The sequence below is a fragment of the Physella acuta genome, unplaced genomic scaffold, assembly GCF_028476545.2.
Source record: "Physella acuta isolate Inbredline_101_S28 unplaced genomic scaffold, ASM2847654v3 ptg000164l, whole genome shotgun sequence".
Lineage (NCBI taxonomy): Eukaryota > Metazoa > Mollusca > Gastropoda > Physidae > Physella > Physella acuta.
Window position 1 is genome coordinate 596,259 of NW_026731683.1, and position 16,830 is coordinate 613,088.

A 16,830-nucleotide genomic window follows, 5' to 3' on the forward strand; every position below is an offset into this window, starting at 1 on the left:
TTGCTTTTTCTAATTTTAGATCTGACTCGAGCAGCAACTTTCTTTGAATATCAGGGCTGTTTACACCTGTCACAAACTTTTCACATAGTCTGTCAGACAGCGTGTCTCCGAATTCACAAAATTCACTTAAATGACGTAAAGCAGCAACATATTCTGATATTGACTCGTTTGGTTGACGAGTCCTACTGTCAAATCTAGCTCTACATAAAAACTTTGATGGGGTAGGCGCATGGTGGTCTGTTAGCAATTTGCTCAGCTCGTTAAAGCTCTTGGTATTTAGACTAGCTGGTGCGCATAAGTCTTTTAGTAGCCTGAATTGTTGAGGCCCTATGACTGTTAACAAAACAGCTCTCTTTTTGGCTTCTATCGTCACGTTGTTAGCTTCTAGGTAAAAGCTTAACCTCTCTAGGTAATCTTGAATGATTTCATCATTCGCATCAAATTCTTTAATTTGGCCATACAGCGCCATAATTCTAGAAATAATTAGCTAATAAGCTCTAGCAAACCTCTTTTTTGCGTAATTAGGTGCTCTTTCTAGTAGATGTTTATCCTCGTCGCCAGTTGAGGTAGATTATGAATACAACGGAGACAGAAGCCATGAGTATGTAAACAGCTTTAATTGTTAACCGGCAAGGACGGAAGTACAATGCACAAGGGACATCACTCAAGATAACAATATTATAAATATAACTAATACAGAAGAGTGAGTTCCCTTGACCTCACAATTATTTCAATCTATTACAATTTTGATACAACTTTTTTTTAAAAATCTGCGCTACGTTTGTGGCTTAGAATAACGGACATGTATCTTTTCCATAACAAGGAACCTGGTAAATTTCGATGATTTTTTAATTTTTTTTATCTGCACTCTTTATTGAATTGAAATGACGAAATAGTATCTTTCCCATAACAAGAAACCTGGTAAAATGTCTCTGATTCTTCTAAACTTTTACAAATCTGCGCTATCTTTGTGATTTAGAATAACGAACATGTATCTTTCCCATAACAAGGAACCTGGTAAAATGTCTCTGATTCTAAACGTATGGGCTCTTCCTGTTGGACAGGCACGTGTTTGGCCCACTTGCTTGCCAGCGAGTTGAACACCAGGTTGACGTTGGCCCTTGTTTTAGCGCTACACTCGACATACATGGCCCCAATGGTCTGGGCCAGGGAGGAGGCCGTCTCGTGGTCTATGACTCGGCTCTCGGCCAGGTCAACCTTGTTGCCGACCAGTATAATGTCAACATTTTCTCGGGCATGTTCGTGAACCTGTTGCAACCAATATTGGCTGTCGTCGAAGCTGGACTTGCTGGTCAGGTCAAAAACTATAATAATACCGGCAAAGTTTCTGAGAGAACTCGTTATTAGTGGTCGAAAATGCTTATTGATATCTGCCTTGTTTCTGGAAAGGAAAAAATATTTTAGCGATCACTAATTTTATTTTAAAAAGCAAGTTTGGTTTATTTTTAGTGCATTTAAAAGCTTATTATAAATATTGTATGTTTGTTTTACTTTCTACTTTTTACTTTCTCGTATATACGAAGTATACAGAAAGTCTTGTAATCGTACAAAAGAAAACCGAGATTTTTGCAAATCTCGACGTTTTACACCTCCCAGAGGCGAAAAAAAACATAGTTTTGCAATCTTGTCCGTATGTCTGTGTGTGTGTATGTGTGTGTGTGTATCTGTAAACACTATAACCTGCGTACCATTATAGATAGGTTGATGAAATTTTATGTATAAGTATTATATCAAAATCGTAGATCAGTATCAACTTTTGAGCGATTTCCGATAACCAGAAGTGGAACTATTTCTACTTTGAATTTTTCAAAAGCCTATAACTTGAATACTATTTCAGATAGATAATGAAATTTCACACGATCTAATTCTCTGCCTTCCGGAAGTAGTAATTTTCGCTATTTCCAATTTCTTGAAAAACTCATGTGAATTTATAAAGTACTAATAATATTCCGCACTATTATACACAGTTGTTTTGCGTTCACTGGTTGAAAATAGAGGTACAAAATTTGCTACAACCCACAAACGTACTAAAAAAAAAGAAGATATAGTGAACAAAATAGAAGATTATTAAAAATTATTAGTCTAAAATTGTCTAAAGTTTTAAGGGGGTGGCATGCCAAATATCGAAAGGTTACCTGAAATCTATGTACAAAATTCGAGGATCGATGTCAAAGGAGTCATACATATAGCGCAACATTAAACACGTCTTCCCTACGCGATTGTCCCCCAAAATGGTCACCTTCATTCTGTTTTTTGGAAAGCGCTCCATATCATTCTGCAATGAAAAAAAAAATGTATAAACACGTTGATAGCTCCAGTTTTCTTTTTGATTTCATTAATTTAATGATACGAATGTCTTCCTTTACTGACAAAATTGATCAATATTTAAAACAAAACTTACCATTATGTCTTACAGCCAGTAAACGTCAGTTCGCATCAACAATAGAAAGTAAACCATTTCACAAGCCTACGGGGTATGTAAACCATCTGTGTTATCACGTGGTCATGATAAGACTAATCTTCCAAACATCCAATCAAGATGTGAATACTGATCATTTATCTTCATAGAAAATCAGCGGGAGTTATGTTCCGGGTTGGTTATAAATTACAATGTTCTGTGTACTGTCACCTGCTTTTAGTACGCTATAGGCAATCTTGTTTACCTGGTGGTGCTTTGGCCTGAATATTTATCTGATGATGTGGAAACGTTCTCTGTCTCCATATATATTTTTCATAGATTCAGTCGTCTGTGTGATTATATAGCTCGATAGATAGATAGATAGATAGATGTTCCTAATATCTTTATAAATCTAATGTTGTTTTTATTACGTCCTATAAGAGGGGGATGGAGGGACTATGGTCGTATTATTTGGAATGCAGTATTCTTTGCAAGCCCACTCCACCTTCAAGAGATGAGCCCGCAACAAACACTGACAAGATAATCATCACATCTAAAAGTGTGATATAACATCCTTATGACACGGTAATAGCCCGATTTTACTAATAGAACCACCCCTTGCATATTAGGATAACCACCAAAGAGTGATTCGACTAATGAACTAAGCAAATACCTGAGGTTGACTCCAACCGTTGATGTTAAGCTCTGGTACAATTTTCTTTGTGATAACATACACATATTCTGAAGATAAAATTGAATGTAGACCTCAGACCTATCTCCTAGAACATTAATTTGAAACAGCCCATCGACGTATTTCATAAACGTCATAAAAATATATCACCATTACAATTTTAAAAACATAAAATTTAACACTAGATAAAATAATGTAAAAATAAGGCCTTATTATAAGATATTATTTTAGAGTGCTGGATATGCTAACTCTGAAGATGAAGCGGTTTAATTGACATGGTTCATATTAAATAGAAGTCTTTTTGTCCGGAGTTCTGATGACTGGCGACCTCTTGTCTGGAAATAATTTAACGAGAGCTTAATTGTCGTGAGTCGTATTCACGTGAGTCTATATTTGTAGTTTCTTTGACACTATAATTGACAGGATGCATTTGTTAATGGCTCTATTGAAGTGGATGAGGTTGTTTTTGTGGTGCGCGGACCACGAGTGCTGTGACCATAGGGGATTTGACCATTGGGGCTTTTAACATAGGGGTTTTCACCACAGCGGGGCTTTGACTTTCTAGGAAAGAAAACTTCAAAATAAAACAACTGCTGCCGTGTAGTTTGTTCTTGGTTAGACAAAGGCTATGGAAGCAAATTCAAGAAAAGCAAGCTGAAATCGGAGTCAATGCCCTCAATGGCGCATAACCAGTTGACACGTATCCTTAATTGTGTTGGAGGGGATCCCTTCCAAAACTAAAATTAAGAACGAAGAAGAAGAAGAACTACTTCCGCTCAACGACAATTACTCAAAATTAGAAAGAAGACAGAAAAGTAGTTCTTTTACTTATATGTGAAATTTCGATCATGTATCTGAAACAGTACTCAAGTTATAGGCTTTCGAAAAATTGAAAGTAGAATAAGTTCCACATCCGTTAACCGGAAATCGATGAAAAGTTGATACAGAACTAAAAATTTGATATAATACTTATATAAGAAATATCATCAATATAGCTGCAACGGTGCTTCTGTTTTATGATTTATGCACACGTTTATGTTTAGATTATTTTCTGTGTCATTACTAGCGTAAGGGATCCAACTAGAAAAAATAATTAAACATTTTGAATTATCACACATTTGATTCTCACATACAATTTAAAACTGAATTAGAATAAACTTGTGACACATGGATTGGACAAGCTAACAGACTATATTCAACTAGTTTTCAACTACAACAGTCGTGACTTCTCAAAGTCTAAAACTTAAGTCCCTTACATGGACAGAATTAATCCATGCTACAGAAAGTCTTACAAAATAAACGTGTCCAATAGTAACGACCATCCAATGAAGTGAACATATTAATCAGAAAAGTATACACCACACATACACAAAACAGAACTAAACATAGACACAAAACATAACTAAACATAGTGTTACGTTCCGATTAGTTTCTGACAAACAACAACACTTCGTTACCACGTTCACTGCTTTTATTCTGTCTCAAATATATACAACGAGCCGACCCGCGGTGTATCAAACGCCGCTATTTAGTTGTTTTATTTTCTACTTTTCAGTAATTCATAATTTGTGAATTCGACAGTACAAATACTGCCACTCATTGGCGTAGCGAGGTCGGGTGTCACCCGGTGCGGCAATTAATGGTGTCACCCCCCCCCCCCCAGAGACATAGAGAACCTTCCCAGGGACAAACTTTCAAATTTTCGATTTACACTCCCCCCCCCTCAAACTTTCGATTTGCACCCCCTCCCCTCGAGGTTTTCTCTATATATTTTGCTATTTTTTGCCTTGGTGTCACCCCCCTAAATGGTGTCACCCGGTGCGGTCCGCACCCTCCGCCCCCACCCCCTCGCTACGCCCCAGCTGCCACTGAATATATTTGCTTTAAAACACTGTCAGTAGCTCGTTAATGAAGATACACACCCTCCTTTCCCCAACACCTACCCCCCCCCCCCCCGCCCGTGAAAGCAGCCTCCTCTTAGTTACCTCCCCTAAGTTAAAAAAAGTTTCAAACTAAATTATCTGCCCCTAATTGCCGTCACTAAACCCGGCTCTACGATTGTAAACATTTAGTGTGAACCACAGCTCACCAGACCATGCAGGGGTGGGGGAGGTAGGGAGCGTGCTTACAGCTTCGTGTTTTCTAGGGTCTCCAAGAAGAGGATTATATATATATATAGATCCTCCGTGGCCCTCGCCCTAACCGCTATCAACTAAACCCTGACAATCATTCACTCAAGCTTTTATACCGCATTCGACCTTGGGATAACAATACATAAACACACCGGGTTAACAATACTCTAGGGTAAACTCAACTCACACACGCACTCTCCCCTAATACTCTAGCCTATTTCTATGTAACTACCATTGACCGTAACACATAGTTAAAACATATATTCCAACATTATAATACCGGACTACTTTGTAATCATAAAAAAAAAGCTGTCCTCTACCAGAAGCCGAATGCTACATTTGCGTTTAGCGGTGAACTAGCAAAATAATATTAATAATAATAACTAAAAAACAAAAGATATAGATGCACACTCCAGTCACTCAAGAATAAATGTATCATTTTTTTTCAAATTACGATTTTAATGCCTTCTGTTTTATCTGCGCTATCTTTGAGGCTTAGATTGACGAACATGTATTTTTTCCAAAGCAAGGAACCTGGTAAGATGGTTCTGATTCTAAGCGTACCAGTACCAGCTCTTCCTGCTGGACAAGCTCGCGATTGGCCAACTTGCTGGCCAACGATGTGAACACCAGGTCGACGTTGGCCCCTGTTTTAGCGCTACACTCGACATACATGGCCCCAATGGTCTTGGCCAGGGAGGAGGCCGTCTCGTGGTCTATGACTCGGCTCTCGGCCAGGTCAACCTTGTTGCCGACCAGTACAATGTCTACATCTTCTCCAGCATGTTCGTGAACCTGGTTCAACCAACTTTGAATGTTGTCGAAGCTGGACTTTCTGGTCAGGTCAAAAACCATAACAATACCAACAGCGCTTCTGTAATAATGCGTTCCCATAGCTTGGAAGCGTTCTTGGCCGTGCGTATCCCATAGTTGTAGCTTGACCTTTACCCCTGAGACCTCCACTATCTTTGAGCTGAAAGATACAAAATTATAATGTCTAGAATTCGGTCATATTTGAGCAAATGACCTGTAAAAAATTTGAAACGATTACCTAAAATCCACCACAAGGGTTGTTTTAAAAGTGCTGTCAAAAGCAACTCTGTCGTGGGTGTAGTTTAACAGTAAAGTTGTCTTCCCAACACCCGAGTCTCCCACAACAATCACTTTCATAGCGTTGCTGGAATCACATCTCTTCTCAGTCTGTAATGCAAAGTAGTATAAATATCTTTTTATCTCACAGTTTGTCTGCGAGTCAGTAATAAAGAGCTGACTGTTTTATAATATTCCATATTTTTCTGTAGGTGAAAAAGAAACCTGAGTTGTGTCTATTTCAAAAAAGAAATTCACTATTCTGTTTTGTATTGTTGTAAAACACGTTGGTAGCTTATTTAATAGCTCTTGATTTCTCTGTGAGCTTATTGTATTAAAAATACGTATATATTTTTCTCATTGCTGACAAAAGATTGAGCTCTATCTATTTTTTAATAAAACTTACCATTCTGTCTTTAGTGTGTAGACACTAGTTTGTATCCAGCAATAGAGAGCAAATAATTTCATCAAGCATCCGTGATAAGTCTGCCTTAGGTCATGTGGTATTGACACTAATCTTTTAAACATCTGATCGAGATGTTTGGTCAATACACATAGTTTGTTTCCACGTGACAAATACAGGGCGTTTTGTAACGGGCTCGTTATACATAATATATTTTAACTAGCTGCATACATGTGCTTCGTCACGAGTGAATCTTTTTTTAATGTACTAACTTGGGAACAGAGAGAACATTATTCTGTACCTAAATACGTTTTTTACAGCTCTACACACAGTGTAGATTCTCTCATGTAACCAAACTGATAAAAAAAATATTCAAACTTGTAAGCAAACTCTTGTTTTAGTGGTAAATAGATAGATATTTGGGCAACGGAAAGAAAAAGTAAACAGCGGAGACTAAAACAAACTCATTACAAGTGACATATTTTACTTTTCAATTTAAAAAATTTAAACAAAGTACATAATGTTTCCATTTAGTTAAAATAGTTTTAATATATTGCTTGTTTTTCTAATTTTTCAAGAGGTCAAGGATGGTTGGATGCGCTCATTAAGTTTCTTTACTGTTAGTTACTAGACTACCCGTTATTCTTGAATAACCGTGTGTTTCGGGGTGTCATCCGTAAATGACGTCACGTTTGTTTGACGATTTTTACCTTCACTTCCCACTGTCACACATCTTCACAAAAAAGCCACAATAATTAGCTTTTAACTATTAACGTCTGCACTCTTGCGGTAAGGTCGTAATACAATCTACAAGAGTAACATGACTTTGGTTTTTACTCTAATTACATTTGCTAATGATTTAAAAGATGTGGAAATTGTTGTGATTACAATATTCAAAATCTTTTGCTGGCTACATAACCGCCATATACGAGATGATTAATATTATTTGGCTTGGTCAGCGTGTTCAGGGTCACGTGTTATCATAGGCTATTGTATTTCGATTGATTAGCAATCTATTAGTCAATAAGATGCTAAAAATAGACATGTCTGACTCGTACACCGTATCGAGAATTCCTGTGTTTTTTTAAAACTTTGATAATTTAATAATGAAGGAGGACGGTTGACTTGACTACTGAATTCAATATTTACATTATTTATAATTTCTATAACACCGTGTAGTTGGATTACATTATTTATAATGTTGCACTGTATAATCTTGATTAAGTCGTAGTTGAAATTAATTGTTTGGAATCCGCAGGGGAAAAATAAGGAAGATCTAAAATTTCCAAACGAGATCATGACAAGAGAGAGGTTGAGTTGTTGACACCAGAGCTGTTAAAACAAATCAAGTTTATTGACAAAGTTTCTATGTCTATGCTTCCTAAGGAGCCAAAGCCATAAAAGAAGAAAATCAGAAATTAAAAAGATAGATCGTAGGAGGACCAAACATAATTGGTTCATCTTTTGGTCGTGTCTTCTGATTAATCATGAAAATTGTTTATTGCAGTTTATGCTGAATGACGCCTGACGACAGAAAGAGGAAGTGAGTTAAATAAAAGCTTGTAAAAAAGTAACAAAGCAATAGCAGTCGTCGCGTTATGCCCCGGTCAGAAGTTGTATTTCGTTTGTTAGGCCCAGATTTAACGATAGACTGAGGAGACTTATTTATATGAAAATTGCAACGAAATGTCAGCGGTTTTTTTTTTTATTGTGAAATAAAGTTATGTATTTTTAATATACATAGCTTTTTTTTATTTTTCTCAGTTCTTAAAATTTCAGCGCTGTTTTTTTTTTTTTTGGGATCCTTTTTTTTTTGGTCCGCATTTTTTTTTTGCTGGCCGTTTTGACTTTGACGAACTGCCAGGATTTTGTCGAGGTCATTTTGCAGAGGCCTTTTTGTATGGGCCATTTAGTCTTTGTCCGTTTTGACAATACATGGTGGTGGTATACATGGTGGTGGTATATACTTTTCATACATGTAATACACTATCCAGTTCATATAACTATGCAAGAATAATTGTAGCCATTGTTTAACTTCAGGTAGTAGTGTACACATGGGGCATTGCTTGAATTTGTAAATTTTTGAACATTTAACACAAAAGCATTTTCCTTTTATCGTCGAGCTGTTTACCAAAATTTATGATATATGGTAAGCGAAAGTACCCTCAGGATATAGAACTTTTCTGGATAACTATTGTAGCTTACATGTATTATTAAAATAACTATAATTATTTTCAATTACTTGCATATGTCTTTAGAATTTTAGTGTTAGGTACTTCTGAAGATGGTGTTTCTAGCCTTGGCGCTGCCGTCGTGTTGCCTTATTTTTGGAGACTGCTCATCGTTGACCCAGTTCTGGCCTACAGATGCTTGGATCAGACAGCAACTGGAAGCAAGCACGTGACATCTGTAACACAGCTTACACTGAGGGTTGTCTCTCTTTGAGACACGGTTGACAACCAGGGGAGAGAATCAGAAAATCTAGAGGACAAAAAGGCTATATATGACACAATATGACCATATGACACAATGCCTTGTTAAATACTTTTTATCTTTTATGAAAGGTATTCGCTGTGAAGAAATGATTTTTAACTTCATCCCCTCCATTGAAACTAAACACTTAGACGATTGTCCTCACCTGCTCAGTATATTTCAAGCGCATTACCTTCAGGAGAATATTATCTCAAAGATAACATGTTCGCATTTGACCCGGTCTAGAAAAATAAACCGGTAGTGATCTCTTGTAAACTTTTTCGAATTTCTACACTACTGGGGGTGGCAGCGCGGGATATAGACGTGATTTTTAATCCATGTTTAATTACTTAAACATTTTTTTTTAAATAGGCACTTACAATCCTTCAATGAAGACACTCTCAATCCTCAAATAAAACAAGACACTTGCAATCATTAAAAAATACAAAACACAATCCTCAAATAAATAGAATACACTTACAATTATCAAATAAATAGAAGACACAATCATCAAATAAATAAAAGACAATTACAATCCTTAAATGAAGACAGAACACCCACCACTCACCATGCTAAACTAAACACAATATAAACATATTCTTTACGACTGATAAACACGATTTTTCAATTTTCAGTAAAGAGACACTCAACACAGTTTTTTTTTTAAATTTAATATTTTTGATGTATTCTCGCGCAATGATTTAGATGATTTTAAGTACAAACAAGTGAATATAAGTCTCCCACATATCTCGGTGAATTATTTATATTTTGATAATTATAAATTATGAATGTCCCGGTTTTTACTCAGTTTTGATTTTGATTCAAGTGTTCGTACTGCGCTATCTTTGTGACTTTGAATCTCGAACATGTATCTTTCCCAAAGCAAGGAGCCTAGTAAAATGTCTCTGATTCTTCTAAACTTTTTTATCTGCTGTATCTTTGTGATTCAGAATAACGAACATGTATCTTTGCCATAGCAAGGAACCTCATCCAGTGTCCCTGATTGTAAACGTACCGGCTCTTCCTGTTGGACAGGCACACGATTGACCAACTTGCTGGCCAGGGATGTGAACACCAGGTTGACGTTGGCCCCTGTTTTAGCGCTACACTCAACATACATGGCCCCAATGGTCTGGGCCAGGGAGGAGGCCGTCTCGTGGTCTATGGCTCGGCTCTCGGCCAGGTCAACCTTGTTGCCGACCAGTACAATGTCAACATTTTCTCCAGCATGTTCGTGGACCTGTTGCAACCAATATTGGATGTTGTCGAAGCTGGACTTTTTGGTCAGGTCAAAAACCATAACAATACCAGCAACATCTCTGTAATAACTCTTTGTTATCGCGGTGAAGAGCTCCCAGCCTAAGCGCTCTTGGTCAAACGTATCCCAAATCTGAAGCTTCACCTTTACCCCGAAGACGTCAACTGTCCTATTTCTGGAAAAAAATATTTTAGCGATTAATACTTTTACTAAAAAGCCAGTTTGGTTTATTTTCAGTGTAATTAAACGCTTAAAGATTTTATTTCTGCTTTACTTTCCACCTTTTTTTAATACTGCGTTTTTAATGAGGTCGTCACGACATCGATCAGTAGCTTCCAATCTTTTAAAGATAATTACCTGCCCTTTCTTAACGCCCATGTCAAATCAACAAGTTAATCGATCGATCGCTACAACTTAATTTATCTCTTAATCTTTTAAAAGTTATTTTATTAATGTCTTATATAACATTGAATGAATGAAAAAAATGAAATAGTCTGGCGTTCACACCGAAGACGCATTTATCTAGAATGTTTAAATTAGACCTGTGCATTACAAATAGCTTAAAATATAGGCACAAAATATGTCATGAGCCACAACTGAACAAAAAAAGCAGATATTGTGAGCGAAATATCATATATGTAAAGGTTACCCGAATTCTACGTAGAATTTTCGATAATAGAGGTCAAATTGGTCAAACAAATAGCGATTCATTAAACATGTCTTCCCTACGCCATAGTCCCCCAACATGATCACTCTCATTCTATTGTTTGGACAGCCCATCATCTGATTCTGCAATGTAGAAATTTAAAAACACGTTGATAGTTCCAGTTTTACTTTTGAGCTTATTTTTTTAATAGTACGAATAATTTCTTTTACTGACAAAATGGATCTGTATCTATTTTTAAAATAAAAATAAAAACTTACCATTCTGTCTTATAGCCAGTAAATTTTAGTTCTCATCAATAATAGAACTTCACAAGCCAACGGGTTAAATCACCCACCTGTGTTATCATGTGTGGTTATGATAACACTAATCTTTCAAACATCCAATAGAGATGTGGAGTGAATGTTGATAGTTTGTTTTCATAGACTATCAGCGGGAGTTTTGTTCCGGGTCGGTTATACACCACTAAATTCATTGTATTGTCATCTGTTTTTGGCCACGCTACAGTCAATCTTTTTTATCTGGGGGGGGGGGGGCGTCCGTAATTTTGTGATGGTTTGTGGTGAGGGGGAGTTAGGGCAAGGGTTCAGATGGTATGACATCACACTTTTGCATTATAAAAAAGCAATGTTAGAAAACAATTTTTGGTCGATGGAGATCAGACAAGAATTTGGAAAGATTTCAATTAAGAAAAATCAATTGCAATTTTTAAGGGGTGTTGTAGACTGAGGTGTGACGTCATTTTAGGGGGTGGTTTTTCGTGATGGTGTGACGGAGGGAAGGGGGGGGGGGGTAAAAATCGTCAAAATAAGCTTGTCGTCATTTATGGAATCTCGGAGTTATTTACCCTTAACCACAATGTGCAACATACACTTATTATTATCTTACACAAGCAGGATTTTGTTTATGCATTTTTTTCTTAAGGTGGGAGGGGGGAGAGATCAGAAAGGTCACTTGAAAAACTTGCGAAATGTGGCTATTGAAACGTATCGTACCTAATTGTCATGTTGTTTTTAATACGTCCTGAAAGCAGGGAGGGGGTGGTGGCTGTGGTCGCACTCTTGAGAAGGCAGTATTCTTTCCAACCCCTCGCGGGGATAAACCCAAAAAAAAAACACTAGACAAGATAATCATTACATCTAAAAGTGTGATATAACACCCTTTCAACACATTTATAGCCGCTTACACCAGTAGAATCACCCCGTGTATATTAGGATCACCACAAGAATAGTGATTCGACTACTGAACTGAGCAAATACCTGAGGTCAATGAACTGAGCAAATACCTGAGGTCAATGAACTGAGCAAATACCTGAGGTCAATGAACTGAGCAACTACCTGAGGTCAATGAACTGAGCAACTACCTGAGGTCAATGAACTGAGCAAATACCTGAGGTCAATGAACTGAGCAAATACCTGAGGTCAATGAACTGAGCAAATACCTGAGGTCAATGAACTGAGCAAATACCTGAGGTCAATGAACTGAGCAAATACCTGAGGTCAATGAACTGAGCAAATACATAAGGTCAATGAACTGAGCAAATACATGAGGTCAATGAACTGAACAACTACCTGAGGTCAATGAACTGAGCAACTACCTGAGGTCAATGAACTGAGCAAATACCTGAGGTCAATGAACTGAGCAAATACCTGAGGTCAATGAACTGAGCAAATACATAAGGTCAATGAACTGAGCAAATACATGAGGTCAATGAACTGAGCAAATACCTGAGGTCAATGAACTGAGCAACTACCTGAGGTCAATGAACTGAGCAACTACCTGAGGTCAAAGAACTGAGCAACTACCTGAGGTCAATGAACTGAGCAAATACCTGAGGTAAAAGAACTGAGCAAATACCTGAGGTCAATGAACTAAGCAAATAGCTGAGGTCAATGAACTGAGCAAATACATAAGGTCAATGAACTGAGCAAATACATGAGGTCAATGAACTGAGCAAATAACTGAGGTCAATGAACTGAGCAAATACCTGAGGTCAATGAACTGAGCAAATACATAAGGTCAACTCCAATAATTGATGTTTAGCTCTGTTACAATCTTCTTTGTGATAAACTACAAGTATTCTGAAGATAAAATTTAATGTAGACCTTGGACCTATCTTCTAGAACATCGATTTGAAACAGCCCACCAAGTTATTTGATAAACGTAATAAAACTATATCACCATTACAATTTGAAAAACATAAAATTTTACACTAGATAGAATAATGTAAAAATAGTGTGCTGGATTTGCTAACTCTGAAGAAGAAAGGGTTAAACTGACATGGGTCATATTAAATAGAAGTCTTTTCTCTGGAGTTCTGATGACTGGCGACCTTTTGTCTGGAACCAATCAAATGAGAGCTTAATTGTCCGGAGTCATATTCACGGGAGTCTATTTGTACTTTCGTTGAGACTTGTAACAACTCGTATTTATTGATATGACAATTCGGTCGTTATTGTGGGTTCTTTCATCCAAGAACAGGATGAACAGTGCTTTTTAACTTTCAACTTTATTTACATAGATCCACAAGAATAATGACGATAATCCATTGAAGAAGAAACAACTATCAAATTACAATCTAGAACAAAGTGACGTGGTGACATCTTACATCTTAATACACAGACACAGGCAAGCACGCTTCGTTCACCTTGCTCTTCCCTTTTACACATTACATTCTCTCACCTTACGTCAGTGAGTGATCTCACAAAAAGCATGGAAAAAAGTGACCAGTCGCTCACACAGTACTTCCGTTGGCCATGTACTCTACATTTATACAACTTCATGTTAAATACAATATAATAATCATACCCAATAATAGAGTCTGTTACAAGACTATTATTGACAGGGTGCATTTGTCACTGGCTCTATTGACGTGGATGAGGTTGTTTTTGTCAAGACCCTTTGATAGCGGCAGTTTTTTCACGTGCCGTTTTGACGAACACAGTGTGGATATTTAAATGAAAAAATAATATTTTTCCTAAACCCGTGCTAAGCCGGGTATATGCTTCGTAATAAATACACAAGTCAGGGTCCTTTAAAACCTGGACGGCTAGTACTAAACTACAGACAAGACACTCACAATGCTAAACTAAGTACAAGACACGTATAATACTAAATTAAAGTCAGGACACGCGCAATGCTAAAGTACAGACAAGATACAAAACAAAACTAAACATAAGACACTCACAATACTTAAATAATGACGAGACACTTTGAATACTAAATTAAAGACACGACACTCACAATGCTATACTAAAATAAAAGTACACGTACGAGTCACTTCACTTAAGCATTATGTTCTAAATACTAACAAACAGACAATGAGCACAGACTTTTAAAAATTGAAAAGTAAGCTATTTGCTGGATGCTCATTTTTAAAACGATTTGATAATTATAGTATTACACATGCTAATACAATGTGTTATACCTTAGCCATTAGAGCATTATGAGTAAGCCTTGACTTGGGAGGTACCTAACCTAATCCCTAGGACTTTAATTAGTATGTGACGTCAGAGCAAATCTGACTAAACCCAGCTTGGTTTACTCTTAACCTAGCAATACAAATTTAAGGAAACTAAAAGAAAAATAGGACAAAACACCATAATCAGAAGACAATCAAACCTGAAAAAATATTAACAGATAAGTGAGAAATTAAGAGTATAAGAAGTAAAGTGGCAATATAAAGAATATTAACATTAGAATCATATAAACAAATGGGACATACAAGACCTAATTAAGGAATGCACAATGTCAAATTAAGTTTGACCGTCAAGCAAGTGTTACAACCATTTTTTTTACAATATCCACAAGTGGTCCTCTCAAGACAAATTCACAAAACATCAAAATTGATTAGACCCAACGACATCTACCCATGGGGTCTCAAGGATATCCCCCATAGAAGTGACAGTCAACAAAAAGGTACTGTCTACATTAATACACTTCCCAATATACAATAAGGGTAGCATGAATAAATTTGGAAATATTGCTCCCCTGGGGATGTGATAGGCGACCCAACATGTCCCTGGCTTACTACAATGCCACAGAAAGTCATACAAAATAAACGTGTAATGAAAAATATCTAAAATACACAACATATTTTTTCCAAGTGTCTTAGAGAATCTTAGTTAACACTCTGAGAACCTTTATCTTCCCCATCCACAAATTCAAATTGGGCTCAGTTAGCCAAGGTACTTACACCTCGCACAAGAAATGCTTCCTCATATAATGTTAACCAACAATACGATACAATGCATTACGTGCGACCATCCAATAAAGTAAACATAATAATCAGAAAAGTATACACCACACACACACAAAACAGAACTAAACATAGTTAAAACATATATATACCAACATTATAATAACGGACTACTTTGTAATCATAAAAACCTGTCCTTTACCAGGAGCCGAATGCTACATTTGCGTTTAGTGTGAACTAGCAAAATAATTGTATTAATAATAATAATAATAATAATAATAATAATAATAATAATAATAAAACCAAAGAGATAGATGCACACTTCAGTCACTGGAGAATAAATGTATAATTTTTCTTCAAATTACAATTTTATTGCCTTCAGGTTGTTTTTTTTTGCGTCATCTTTGAGGCTTATATTGACGAACATGTATTTTTTCCAAAGCAAGGAACCTGGTAAGATGGTTCTGATTCTAAGCGTACCAGTACCAGCTCTTCCTGTTGGACAGGCTCGCGATTTGCCAACTTGCTGGCCAACGATGTGAACACCAGGTCGACGTTGGCCCCTGTTTTAGCGCTACACTCAACATACATGGCCCCAATGGTCTGGGCCAGGGAGGAGGCCGTCTCGTGGTCTATGACTCGGCTCTCGGCCAGGTCAACCTTGTTGCCGACCAGTATAATGTCAACATTTTCTCGGGCATGTTCGTGAACCTGGTTCAACCACCGTTGGATGTTGTCGAAGCTGGACTTTCTCGACAGGTCAAACACTATAATAATACCGATAGCGCTTCTGTAATAATGCGTTCCCATAGCTTGGTAGCGTTCTTGGCCGTGCGTATCCCATAGTTGTAGCTTGACCTCTACCCCTGAGACCTCCACTATCTTTGAGCTGAAATATACAAAATTTTAGTATCTAGAATTCGGTCATATTTGAGCAAATGACCTGTAAAAAATATGAAACGTTTACCTAAAATCCACTGAAAGGGTTGTTTTAAAGGTGCTGTCAAAAGCAACTCGGTCTTGGGTGTAGTTTAACAGTAAAGTTGTCTTCCCAACACCCGAGTCTCCCACAACAATCACTTTCATAGTGTTGCTGGAATCACATCTCTTCTCAGTCTGTAATGCAAAGTAGTATAAATATCTTTTTATCTCACAGTTTGTCTGCGAGTCAGTAATAAAGAGCTGACTGTTTTATAATATTCCATATTTTTCTGTAGGTGAAAAAGAAACCTGAGTTGTGTCTATTTCAAAAAAGAAATTCACTATTCTGTTTTGTATTGTTGTAAAACACGTTGGTAGCTTATTTAATATCTCTTGATTTCTGTGTGAGCTTATTGTATTAAAATACGTATATATTTCTCTCATTGCTGATAAAAGATTGAGCTGTATCTATTTTAAAATAAAACTTACCATTCTGTCTTTTAGTGTTAGACGCTAGTTCGTATCCAGCAATAGAGAGCAAATAATTTCACCAAGCTCTCGTGATAAGTCAGCCATAGGTCAT

General features: G+C 36.9%; 4 protein-coding genes across 4 annotated transcripts; all 4 read right to left on the minus strand.

The window, feature by feature from the left end:
* Positions 1–777: 777 nt before the first annotated feature.
* On the minus strand, positions 778–2,552 carry LOC131935946 (ras-related protein Rab-26-like). Its single transcript, XM_059292703.1, has 3 exons — positions 2,423–2,552; positions 2,157–2,296; positions 778–1,402 (listed from the first exon to the last, which is right to left on the minus strand). The coding sequence occupies exons 1-3, from the start codon at positions 2,423–2,425 to the stop codon at positions 976–978; spliced, it is 570 nt and encodes a 189-aa protein (XP_059148686.1). The 5' UTR covers positions 2,426–2,552; the 3' UTR covers positions 778–975.
* A 3,121-nt stretch (positions 2,553–5,673) lies between these two features.
* Positions 5,674–6,772, minus strand: LOC131935945 (ras-related protein Rab-26-like). Its single transcript, XM_059292702.1, has 3 exons — positions 6,738–6,772; positions 6,294–6,442; positions 5,674–6,215 (listed from the first exon to the last, which is right to left on the minus strand). Exons 1-3 carry the CDS (start codon positions 6,738–6,740, stop codon positions 5,738–5,740), a joined length of 630 nt encoding a protein of 209 aa, XP_059148685.1. The 5' UTR covers positions 6,741–6,772; the 3' UTR covers positions 5,674–5,737.
* A 3,130-nt stretch (positions 6,773–9,902) lies between these two features.
* LOC131935949 (ras-related protein Rab-26-like) lies at positions 9,903–11,579 on the minus strand. Its single transcript, XM_059292706.1, has 3 exons — positions 11,389–11,579; positions 11,114–11,253; positions 9,903–10,639 (listed from the first exon to the last, which is right to left on the minus strand). Exons 1-3 carry the CDS (start codon positions 11,389–11,391, stop codon positions 10,153–10,155), a joined length of 630 nt encoding a protein of 209 aa, XP_059148689.1. The 5' UTR covers positions 11,392–11,579; the 3' UTR covers positions 9,903–10,152.
* Positions 11,580–15,720: 4,141 nt separating this feature from the next.
* Positions 15,721–16,830, minus strand: LOC131935950 (ras-related protein Rab-26-like). The gene is made up of 3 exons (XM_059292707.1): positions 16,737–16,830; positions 16,294–16,442; positions 15,721–16,215 (listed from the first exon to the last, which is right to left on the minus strand). Exons 1-3 carry the CDS (start codon positions 16,737–16,739, stop codon positions 15,738–15,740), a joined length of 630 nt encoding a protein of 209 aa, XP_059148690.1. The 5' UTR covers positions 16,740–16,830; the 3' UTR covers positions 15,721–15,737.

What these genes read in the sequence shown, in the direction of transcription:
- LOC131935946 (XM_059292703.1), bottom strand. An exon ending in ATTTTGTACATAGATTTCAG is followed by an intron (nt 1,403 to 2,156) that starts GTAACCTTTCGA and finishes TTTCCTTTCCAG; the next exon opens with AAACAAGGCAGATATCAATA.
- LOC131935945 (XM_059292702.1), bottom strand. An exon ending in ACCCTTGTGGTGGATTTTAG is followed by an intron (nt 6,216 to 6,293) that starts GTAATCGTTTCA and finishes TGTATCTTTCAG; the next exon opens with CTCAAAGATAGTGGAGGTCT.
- LOC131935949 (XM_059292706.1), bottom strand. An exon ending in AAATTCTACGTAGAATTCGG is followed by an intron (nt 10,640 to 11,113) that starts GTAACCTTTACA and finishes ATTTTTTTCCAG; the next exon opens with AAATAGGACAGTTGACGTCT.
- LOC131935950 (XM_059292707.1), bottom strand. An exon ending in ACCCTTTCAGTGGATTTTAG is followed by an intron (nt 16,216 to 16,293) that starts GTAAACGTTTCA and finishes TGTATATTTCAG; the next exon opens with CTCAAAGATAGTGGAGGTCT.